Here is an 11,367-nt window from a genome sequence, read left to right on the forward strand (position 1 = left end):
ATCTTCCAGGCTGACTTTGCCAGCTGAGCTGTTCATCTCCAGTTTCAGCAGTGTCTGTAGAAATGACTGTGTCAGCCCATTCCAGTCTGTAGAGTCTGCTGACAGAGTCTAAAACCATGGCAGACAGTCTAAAGATGGTGGTAGCCCAATTAGGACTGTAGGATTCAACGCAACCTACAAAACCAAACCTGATTTTTAATATGCATAATCTGGTTGAATTTAGAATTATTCCTATCTTGGTGGTTTTGTTGTTAGCTTTGGGCAAGTTGATTTCTCACTTCTCCTGGTGGGACCATACTCTTTCTGATAGAGACTTGTGAACAAGATAATGCAGGCTGTCAGTTAAGTAGGGGTATAATGGTACACAAAATTCACGATTCGGTACGTACCTCGATTTTTAAGTCACCGTTTGAATAAATTTCAGTACAGTTAGGTAACAAAAAAAGCAAAACGTAAAATTGCTTGTCATTCTTTTATTACGCAGTTTATTATTAACATTTGTGAACATTCGTTTCCTTTTTTTTTTTAAATGCCTGGATAAATAAAAAATTTTATATCTAAAAATAAAATACAATAAATCAAATTAATGCAATACACTTTTATATTGATTTAATTGCTTAAATTAAATTTAATAAATAAATGGAAAGATTAAATAATTTACATTTGTTTGACCCCGGGGTAATGCAAATGTGTATATAAGTTGTGTGTGTTTTACATTTGATATAAAATTTTATAAAGAGATGACCTACTTAACTGATTTACTTATTTCAGCATACTTTAACAAATGTTTCTTTCCATCCTTTATTCATTCACTTCCTCGATATGCGGAATTGTCATGATTTTCTCCTTTTAAAAGAAATTCTTGAAGCTGTGAATAAAATGCTAACGAATCCATATCGCTAGCATTGGTAGGAAGTGGCGCGAAAACTATGCATGCGCACACTACAAATCGTATTTCCAGTACGCAGTGAGACGCCACAGTGTTACTGCGCTAACTCTAGATTTTTTTTATATCCCTGAGATTGTTATATATGTTTTCAAGTTCAATCATTTTTTAAAGTGCGAGGCGGAGATTAAACAAACTTGCGGTCTGCCACTCAATACTTTCGTGAGGGATTTTAACTATGTTCTGCAAATAAAAAGGATTGCATTCGGGTGACGTACCGAAAGCGTTCGGAACGAGTACGTGTATCGTTACACTCCTAGTGGTTAGCAATATCTGCTCATCTTAAAGATGTAAGTAATCTGAGGGTCCTTGTTCAGACGTGCTTCTAAAGAGATATCAGAAGGATGCAGTATTCAGAATTATAAAACATATTCAAATGGGCCATTTAGGTTGCCAGAACCTGGTTTAAACACTGTAAAAACCTTTGGCAGGGGAAGCCACATTCAGATTCGTACTCATAGGAGTCTGAATCTATCCCTCATCCAACCAATGGAAATGGCCCTTTTACCAACAACACCCCATTACTAAACACTCTAACAGAGCATGCCCTTGAAATATAAAGAACTGACCCTGATGTGCTTTACAACCACAAACTTGCCTCATTTTATTGTGACTACTTCAGATCGAAGGTTCTTGAATATGATGAGTTACAAACTGCAATTATGTCACTTATTTTCAGGGGTAGGTCATAAAAATGTTGTTGACATTTTGCATTAACTTGAAGCAATGAAGATGAAATGACTTGTGTTCTAAACTATCTAGTGGAGCACACTGTTAGCTTATTTACAATAGTTTCTGTTTAGTCTGATTGCCAATAGAATGATTAGAATACCTGGCCCTTCAATCTTTCCATAGTGACCCATGTTGTAACTCGGTTATAAATAGAATTACACAGTTGTCTTCTCCGATTCTTTTCCATGTGCTGTTAGCAAGACAAGCAACAACCATTTAGTCAATATAAATCCACATATGTGTCACAGAAACACAGAAAGGATCAAATCGAATTGATCAAAGACTGAACATTTACACCCTTTGAAATAGGCAAATGTACAATAGAATTATTGAACACTTTTCAGTCTTGGTGAGTACAATAGCTGTGTGGAATGTTTTGTATTACCTCTGGCACTGGTGTGTGTGTTTACGGTATTTTTTCCTAAACACATGCCGACTAATTTAAAAGTCTGTAATGAAGGTGATGTGCATTTAAAATTAAAATTATACAATAACTATACAATACAAATGAAATGAAGTAATACATTGACATTAATTGGGTGGTTGGAAGCTTTTTGCAGTATAAAGATGGATTTTTTTTAGAAACAGACTTATTAGAGATTTGTGTATTTCGTTTATTTTGTGGATTAAAATCCCATAAATAATAATTTTAGCTCGTAACATTTAAATTCAGCTAAAATATAGCCTAGGGAATATTTTGTTGTTACAGACGGTTATGTAAAGCTTTTTATAATGCAGCTCCAGTACAGGGATTTATTATACAAATGTCATATAATAATCACTTTGTAGGTGAAACTGACTGGCACACCATGAACGAGGACAGTTTGGAAATACCAGACGGTGGGTACGGGTGGGTGGTGGTGCTCTCTGCCTTCTTCTCCAGAGGACTCACTACAGCCGTCCTCAAGAATTTTGGCTTGTTTTTCCTGGAGATCCAGAACTACTACAATGTCCTCACCAGCACTGTGTCATGGGTCACATCCATCAGCATCGCTATGTTTCATTTGGGAGGTGAGGAGGCAGTGAAGCTTGAGCTTATGTCACCTGTCATTGGAACTTTCACATGACGTTTTTACTGACTGCTTAGAACAGGGTTAGAAACAGAAACAGCCCCTGAATTGCTGTATTAATACTTTGTTTCAAACAATACACAAGTTGGACAATACCTTGATTATATTAAACGTAATATTCTGTGGTTTAAAAAACTTGTACTCTCTATGTACAGCTCCACTCGCGGGAGGTCTTGGTGTCTATGTCACACAACGTGGTGTTATGATGATTGGTGGAGTTCTGGCAGTGTCAGGCATGATCTTTGCCTCACTGAATCTGGGTTTGCCATGGCTGTATCTGTCATTAGGAGTTTTACAAGGTAAAAGTGAGGGGTTTTTTTGTATTTTGTTACATAATAAGACATCTTTTAGAGTACTTACCTACCTTAATAGATTCGAAAGATGTTTTGGAGCACCAACTACATATTTGGAGGTCATAAGGTAAATGAAAAACCTATAGCTTTAACTATAACTAAACTAAGCTAGAATCTGCCAGAGACCAAAGAGGTCACGTGTAAACGATTTGTAAGACCTTTGATTTGCTCCAACTTGTTGTCAGGAATGTATTCAGTTATTATTAATCTTTTGGTGTGTGGAGTTTTGATGAAACCCCTCAAACCTCAGGCATCTTCTCAAACCCCGACCCTTATGGTAGTTTCAACATCCAAGAACATCCGCTGCTCATTGATCCAGAGGCCTGAGCTGCTGCTGTATATTGCCTTTGCCATCTTGGCTGCTTTTGGTTTCTTTATCCCACCTCTGTTTCTGGTGCCGTATGGCAATCACAAAGGTATAGAACAATATTGGGCTGCGATCCTCCTCTCCATTTTGTCTTTGGCTGATCTGCTAGGCAGGCTGGCCTGCGGGTGGCTGGCTAATTTGCAGGTATTGAGGAATAGGTAATTCAGATATTAGCAGTTGCGTCTGTCTTGCTGGGAGTGGTAGTGCTGCTCCTGCCACTTCCACATGCCTACTGGCCAGTTGTGGCTTTTACCACACTTTATGGCTTCCTGTTTGGATGTGTAGTGGCTGTCCACATCACAAGTATAGTGGACATTGTAGGGCTGGAGTGCTTTGACAGTGCGCTTGGACTCTTTATGCTTCTGCGAACCATTGGGGCGTTCATCGCACCACCTGCTTCAGGTCAGTGGTTCCTAATTTGTATCTATAACACTGCAAACATTATTTTACCATACATGTATTTTTTTATGCAGATCATGTAAAAAAATATAAAAGAGCTACATAATATGTTTTCCTCACCCTATGATTCATTACATGTGTTATTAATTTTTCATGTTAGATTCATGAAGTGTGCAGATGATTCTGGAGCTGACTGTGTGTATCAGTGGCTAAGTAACTGCATTTAAGTAGCTTTTTTGTGTATATGAACTGTACTGTTTCCATTTGGGGAGACTATTACTTTAATTTCACTACATTTTAAAGTCAAATATCTTTTTTTTTACTCAACTACATTTTGTGATATCAGTCGTTCCTTTTAATTTATGAGGATAAAAATTTAACTGGTCAAACAGGCAGCAAGACACCAATCAGGGTAAAGTGCATGCCCAGTTTACTTATCACCAACATACAATCTAATGTCAGTTCAACAGCAAGCAGAATATTTTGAGAGGAATGAATGATGGAAGAATCTCCTGACTCGAACTTGCCACAACTCTCATTTGCAGAATTTTTTCCAAGTATTTGAAAAGAAGGTTTTGGGCTCATGATAATTTTAATAAATATCAATCGGTGTTTAACTCATCAATATCATTCTACTAATCGACTGGTGTGTAAAAAGTAACATTGGAGTCTTTTCACATGAACTATGAAAAAAAGAGTCTTGTGACAAGAGTTATAATAGGAATATTATAGCCATTATAAATCATAGTACTCTGGATACTTAAGTACATTTGAAGGCAATTAATTTTGTACTTTTACTCGAGTGAAAGTTTAAATGGAGCACTTTTACTGGAGTAATATTTTACATATTGTATCTGTACTTTAACTCATGTAAATGGTTTGTGTACTTCGTCCACCACTGGTGTGTATTGACATTTGTGATCATCATTAGCTGTAGGGTTAATGTACCATTGGGTTTTTAAGCAAATGCCAGGGTACAACCCATTGCAAAGCAAGTGTGTACATAGTCTAGTTAGTGTGTACTAGTGTACATAGTCTAGCTCAGTATAGGTGAGCTCCTGTAGTTTTTTTTATCTGTCCTTTATCTGTAATTTTCTACTGCTGGCTGCTAGAAGTCTTTGTAGCATAGACAGAAAATAGAGGAAATTTAAAAAGAGGAACAGAGAGAGACAGTATACTAGTTTATCATCAAATGGAGATATTATGGCTACACACTCTAGATTGAGATCACCCATTCATCCATTCCTTTGAACTGAAAAATGTCATTCTTCTCTGTTTCAAATGTACTGTACCACCAGAGTGTGAAATGTGAATCCATGTCCTCATCACCTCACTATAGGTTGTTAGTGTTTCAGATTTTTTTATGTTCATGTATGCCGCTTTTTGTAATTTTTTATAAAAGACTGTTTTACGTACTGTGATATTAATAACCCTTGTTAACATGTATATAGTAACATGACACAGTGTCTATCATAATTAATGCACATTCGAAAAGTTTTCAATGTTATCTTGAGTGTATTAGAATTGCCCCAGCCTCAGTTGTATACTAAAATTGAATACCTTTGAATGTATCAGAATTGACAAGAGATTCTAAAACCTTGAACAGTTTGTCAGGTCTTTTTGTATGTGTTTGAATGTCACAGGTTGGCTGGTGGACTGGACCGGTGAATTCAGTACTGCATTTTATCCAGCAGGCCTCTGCTTTATACTCTCAGCTGTTTTTGTAGTGATGGTCGACAGGCTGGTGGTAAGAAAAAATAATGATTTGGTAAAAGTTGCAGATGCTGCAGCTGACAGTGAAACCGGTCAAATTAAAGGAATAGATCATTTAGAACTGTAAAGACACTATTATTGTTTTATTATCTTTGTAAACTGTAGTTAATTTTGTATAGTGGTTGTGAACAGTGTGTGATTTCCAAATGGCATTTGAAATAAACAGTTTTATTAAGTTTGCATAAATTCACAGCTTTTGAGAAAATTAGGAATTTTGTATTTGTTTACCATCCAAAAAGTTTAGAAAGAGAGACATTTTAGATTTATTAATTTTTACACACCATATTGTTCTCTAATAACTGGTACCATATGCACATAATAAATGTATTCTCTCTCTCTCCTTTCATAAATGACGAGAATAATTATTGGAAATAATTAGAAATAAATGGAATCATGTCATACATTTATGATTTACTTGTTTGGTGTGTGTATGATTTTGATGTATTTATACTTTATTGCCAAAATTGAATGATTGCACTCTTGTTCTCATTGTTGCATTGTCATCTCAGTGACTGTACATTACATATCAACTAAATGGGCTCAGTTTAACATCCACTCAAGTCCATACATGTCAAATCTTTTAGGAACCATTTAGCACTAAACATTATATGTGTTATATGTCCCGGCCACAATAATGGACTTAGGACCTCAGATAGGTTAATCAACTGTGGCCTTTATCCAACACAGTTTTCATTCCCCTTGAACCTTCCTTCACTGTGAATGACTTATAGGTATATAGGTTGGCATTTATCATGTCTTAGTATAAAGATTACAAATATTGCAGGGTCAAGAAGTTCTTATGTACAATAATTATCCATTAATCTAGATTTCTGTATTGCTAGATAATGTGTTGGCCACAAGGTACTTAAGTGACCACAAGATGGCAGTGTCATTCAAATAGCTGAACAACACAGTCATTGTAATCAGAAAATGTGATCTCTTTTGCTGCCAAAACAGTCCTGACCCATCGAGCATTAACAGCATTAACTTTGAGCTACAGGGGCTCATCTGTTTGATCGAACTATACGGTCCAGCCTTCACTCCCCACTTGCATCAGTGAACCTTAGCCGCCTATGACCCTGTCACTGGTCCATCACTGTTCCCTCTATGGACCACTTTTGATAGATACTGATCACTGCAGACCAGGAACAACCCACAAGAGCTGCAGTTCTGGAAATCTGCAGTTTTGGCTCTGGCTCAGTCAAACTCGCTCAATTCCTTATGCTTGTCTATTTTTATTCGCTATCACTTATTAGACATTACAAATTAATATTTCACGTTATTTAAAAAAATAGAAAAAAAGATTTAACAAAACAAAATCACTTTTGACTTTGCCACTTTAATGGGAATATCATAAGAGTGCTGTAAATCAAATAAAGACTCTTTACAAGCAGAAAAGCACATGATAATGCACAACATTAGCATTAGTTATTTTAACCCTTAACTTCTCACTTGTATAAATAAGACAATTGACAGTCACTGTGGAAAAGGACATCTGTTAAATGTCATGAATGTACAATTATAGGATCAAAGGTTCCTGCAATACTCCAGACATCCCATCTTGCCCCAACAACCACGTCACAGTTAAGTCACTGAGATCACAGTTGAATCCTATTCTAATATTTAATATGATCGTTAACTGAAGCACTTGATCTGTATCTTCACGAGTGCCACTCTGGTGCCACATGATTGACTAATTGGATAAATGCAGGTGTTTTTACTAAAGTGGCTGGTGAGTGTGTACTGCAGTCTTATAAACTCAATAATATTACAATGCTTGCAAGTGGAAATAGTGCAATGCGTGTTGTGCAGAACAGCTTGAGTGCCTCCAAACTTTGAAGTTCAGTTATGATTACAACACAAGTGATGACCACTTGAGTGTAGAGCCAGCTTAGACAAGTGTACAAGCCTTTCCTCCAAGCTGTGGTGAGCCTTGGAGAAAGGTACTTGTGTAGCTTGTGGTCTCCTAACACAGCTACCCCCCATCCCAGAAAGCCTGCCACCTGACCTGGGTACAAGCCATGCCACAAAGCAGAAAAGCTAAACGTCATAAGCACTGGCATCCTGCGGCACCTCTGAAAAACTAATCTGCGTAACCAGGTGGCTGTTGTCTTGTTCCAGAGGCGAGCAAAGGTTGAAATATTACTTGAGCTCTCAATCTCAAATGCATCACCATCAGAAAGTCCATTCCACAATACACCTCCAGCTGTACTGTACCCACTGAAACCTAATCCTGTTGCATTGTTCACACATTCACTTATTTTCCAGTGAACATAATAATTCAATCTGAGCACCAAGGAGAAGATCCAGATCCATAATATACATGGAGAGCTACTTGGGCTAAATATGGTTGATTGTAGTAAGTGTGTAAGGAGAAATTTGAAAATTAGAAGAAATAAAACCTGCAACATCTTCCTAAGTAGAATGGGAAGAGGAGAAGGTGGTGGGTTGACACTTATCTGCTCCACAAAGCTTACATAGGTGTTGAACGCACAAAGGGGTCCTCCAAGAAGGGCAGGGAAATACAAAGTGTAGCTCAGGAAAGGAATTAGGGAAATTACTTGGCTCTGGAGGCTTTTTTCAAAACACCTAATGACTTTTCCTTCCTGGAGATCCATTGATACTGATGTGACTCTCTGACTGAGAAGCATTAAAGCAGACATGGCCAGCACAAGCCTGAGGTGAAAAGAAAACAGATGTTTAACAGAGAATTGACATGCTGTAAGCCAGCAAGAGTAAAATGTTTTTTTACCTGGAATCTGAATTTTCATAGAGCCAATATTGCTGGTACTGCATATAGAAGTGCCACAGTGTTTGCCAGCACATCTGCAGCCCAAGAATCCAGTTGTGAATATGAACTGGTTCCATAAAGTGCACCAGTAGCACAAATATGATATTGGTGATAAACAGCAGCATGCTGTATGGGCCCATAGTTAGAACAGCAAGGCTGAAACCTCCCACTGCCAGACAGATATGCCTTCCCAAAACAAATGCTCATATATTTAACCAATTAATAGAGTGTATGTCAATCACAATAACATTTTAAAATATTAATGCTTACCTGTTAAACAGGGTGAGATGTCCTTTTGTAGCCAAACTGTAAAACATAAAAGCCAAAGGTATAGTTAACAGCTGGTATACCAGCTGAGGATTTTGATTAAAAATTATCCACAGAAGATGCATTCTAGTATGATCAGTATGTCCTGATTTGTGTTTTGCTCTGCATGTGGCTTCTTATTAAGCACGAGCATCAGTTTATTATTAACACATTGGAGAACATTTTATTGCTATAGTGCCTCCAATATTTCTATTTTCCACTTACAAAAGCAATCTAAATTCCAAGTGTACATAGATAGATAGGTGTTGGTCCTGTCTACATATTCAGTAACGAATCATCTAAAAGCCAGCAGCATTGTCATGAGTACACAGTTGTCATGCAGATGCTTCAAGGTTGACAGATAATGCTCATGCGTTCCCATTTTAGGTATGCTAATGCTTCATCAGGTAATTATTTATTTATAAATCTTTTCAACTGTGACTGTAAGTAAAATAATCCACTCTGTACATCTGATTCAACCACTGTCCCTTTGGAGCTTCTCTGGATAATTATAACTGTATATAATTGTAAATTCGTAGACTATCCAAGATTATTCTCATATTTATATATCATCTGTATAACATACACTCTTTAGACAAAAGTATTGGGATGCCAGACCTTTCCTGCCATATGTAGTTCTTCTCCAAATTGTTACAAAGCTGGAGGCACACAATTTAGTATAGAATGTCTTTGTATGCGGTATAATACAATTTTGCATTCACTTGAACATGGAAACCCAAATCTGTTCCAGCATGGCAATGCCCCTGTGCACAAAGTGCGCTCCTTGAAGATATAGTTTACATGCTTTGGAAAGGAAGATCTTGAGTGGCCTGCTTTAGAGCTCTAATTCCATACCTACTGAACACCTTTGGGATGAGTTGAATCGCTGACTGAACACCAGGCCTCCTCACCTACATCAATACTTGCCTTTACTAACACCCGTGTGGCTGATGAACACAAATGTTCACAAACACACTCCAAAATCTAGTGGAACAACTTCCCAGAAAAGTGGAGGGAATTATAAGAGCAAATTGGGACTAAATATGGAATGCAATGCTTAAACAGCCCATACCATACTTACTAGGTGTCTGCAAACTTTTGGCAATATAGTATACACTGTGTATACACATATCTCATATTGTAAATGTATATATTCCATACTTCTGTACATTTCAAAATATACACACAGCCCAGATCCTATATAATTATTTGTTGTATTTTAATAGCTTTTGCACATTTTCAATGTCCAGAGTCTTTTTATTTATTTGTGGTATATATATTTTTTTATTATCTGCATGTTTCAGTTTGCAAAATATTTCTAATTGCACTTCTGGCAGATGTTAAACTATGTTTTGTTGCTGTGTACCTGTACTATGCACTGACAAAGTTGTATCTATCTATATATATTTTACTCCAGTTGAATCCATTTTGAGACAACCCTTGAAAACCATAACCTGATTTGCAGTACTCAGTTGGTAACATGGTCTATTAGAGCAAAGTGACCATTTTAAAATGGCTTTTCACAGCTAATTAACCACCCACATAACCCACTCCAGAGATATTTACAGCTCAGGCAATTGCTAATCATCATGCAGATGTCTCCAGAATTGGGATGTAACAGAATACAAATAACTTCTTTATCTAATACAAAAAGGAGGTTTCTGTAATATGTTTAACATGTTTTCAAAGATCAGAATGTAGGGTTGTTGTTTTTTTATAAATATACTTCTCTAATAATTAATAATTAAATATTTGAAAGTGTTATGTCTTGTATAATGTGGTTTAAAGCAACAGGTTTTTAGTGCAAAGCTGCATGCAAGGTTCTAAGCATGTAAGTAAATGTGTCCTTTAATTTTTCTTACACTTTTTATATAAATAATTCTGTTGTTTTATTTAAATGGAAAAAAAAGGTTAGATCAGCCAGATCTAGTAAATGATGATCCAGTAATAAATATATTTAAAAAAATATTATAAAAAAATATATATTTAGTTTGATTGGACTGGTCTTTGCAACATTTCTTCTCAAATCTTGTTGATCCTTGACTATTCTTTATAATTACCACATTCAGTTTCCAGATGCCAGGCTGCTGATGTGTAATGTTAATGCACAGTGTCTAATAAAAATTGTAGAATAATTGAACACTGTTAAATTTAACTGTTGTTTTCAGTGTATCTTTTTAAGTTGTGTCCTAAATGCTGCTTTAACACTGTGTAAGGGACAAGGGACTGCAGGATTATTTTTACACCCTTATAATTCCACTTGACAGGGTAGTTTAACAAGTCCCTCATGAAATTGGTAGCACTGTGAAACTTCAGCTGATTATTTTGTAGAGCATGTTAGAAATTCTGCTCTGTGTATAAGAATAAAATAGACAAGCCAGCAATGATCTGACAACACAAAAGACAACTGCATAGGTAGAAACTGTGTTGTTTCTTCACTATGTGCTAAGGATGATATGATTCACTAATTCCCATCAGTACATTGGCATAAAAGTTGAAATTGTGATGCATCGATTTGAAAAAAGTTTGTATCGTGAATATATTTGCATTTGTAAAAAAATAAAAAAATAAAGATTTATTTAAATGTAGGGGTGGAATTTAATGTTATAAATGACTACAACTTTAAATAA

At 36.3% G+C, this 11,367-nt stretch overlaps 2 protein-coding genes across 2 annotated transcripts; one reads left to right on the forward strand and one right to left on the reverse strand.

The window, feature by feature from the left end:
* Nucleotides 1-2,487: 2,487 nt before the first annotated feature.
* Nucleotides 2,488-5,707, forward strand: zgc:114041 (uncharacterized protein LOC574425 homolog). Its single transcript, XM_046842245.1, is given in 5 exon segments — nt 2,488-2,689; nt 2,904-3,075; nt 3,141-3,624; nt 3,627-3,870; nt 5,511-5,707. Coding segments are annotated over 5 exon segments (1,299 nt in total).
* A 1,684-nt stretch (nt 5,708-7,391) lies between these two features.
* Nucleotides 7,392-8,823, reverse strand: mboat4 (membrane bound O-acyltransferase domain containing 4). Its single transcript, XM_046842202.1, has 3 exons — nt 8,702-8,823; nt 8,393-8,617; nt 7,392-8,316 (listed from the first exon to the last, which is right to left on the reverse strand). Exons 1-3 carry the CDS (start codon nt 8,821-8,823, stop codon nt 7,392-7,394), a joined length of 1,272 nt encoding a protein of 423 aa, XP_046698158.1.
* Nucleotides 8,824-11,367: the final 2,544 nt, after the last annotated feature.

This window comes from Silurus meridionalis, chromosome 27, assembly GCF_014805685.1.
Source record: "Silurus meridionalis isolate SWU-2019-XX chromosome 27, ASM1480568v1, whole genome shotgun sequence".
In the NCBI taxonomy this organism is placed as follows: Eukaryota; Metazoa; Chordata; class Actinopteri; order Siluriformes; family Siluridae; genus Silurus; species Silurus meridionalis.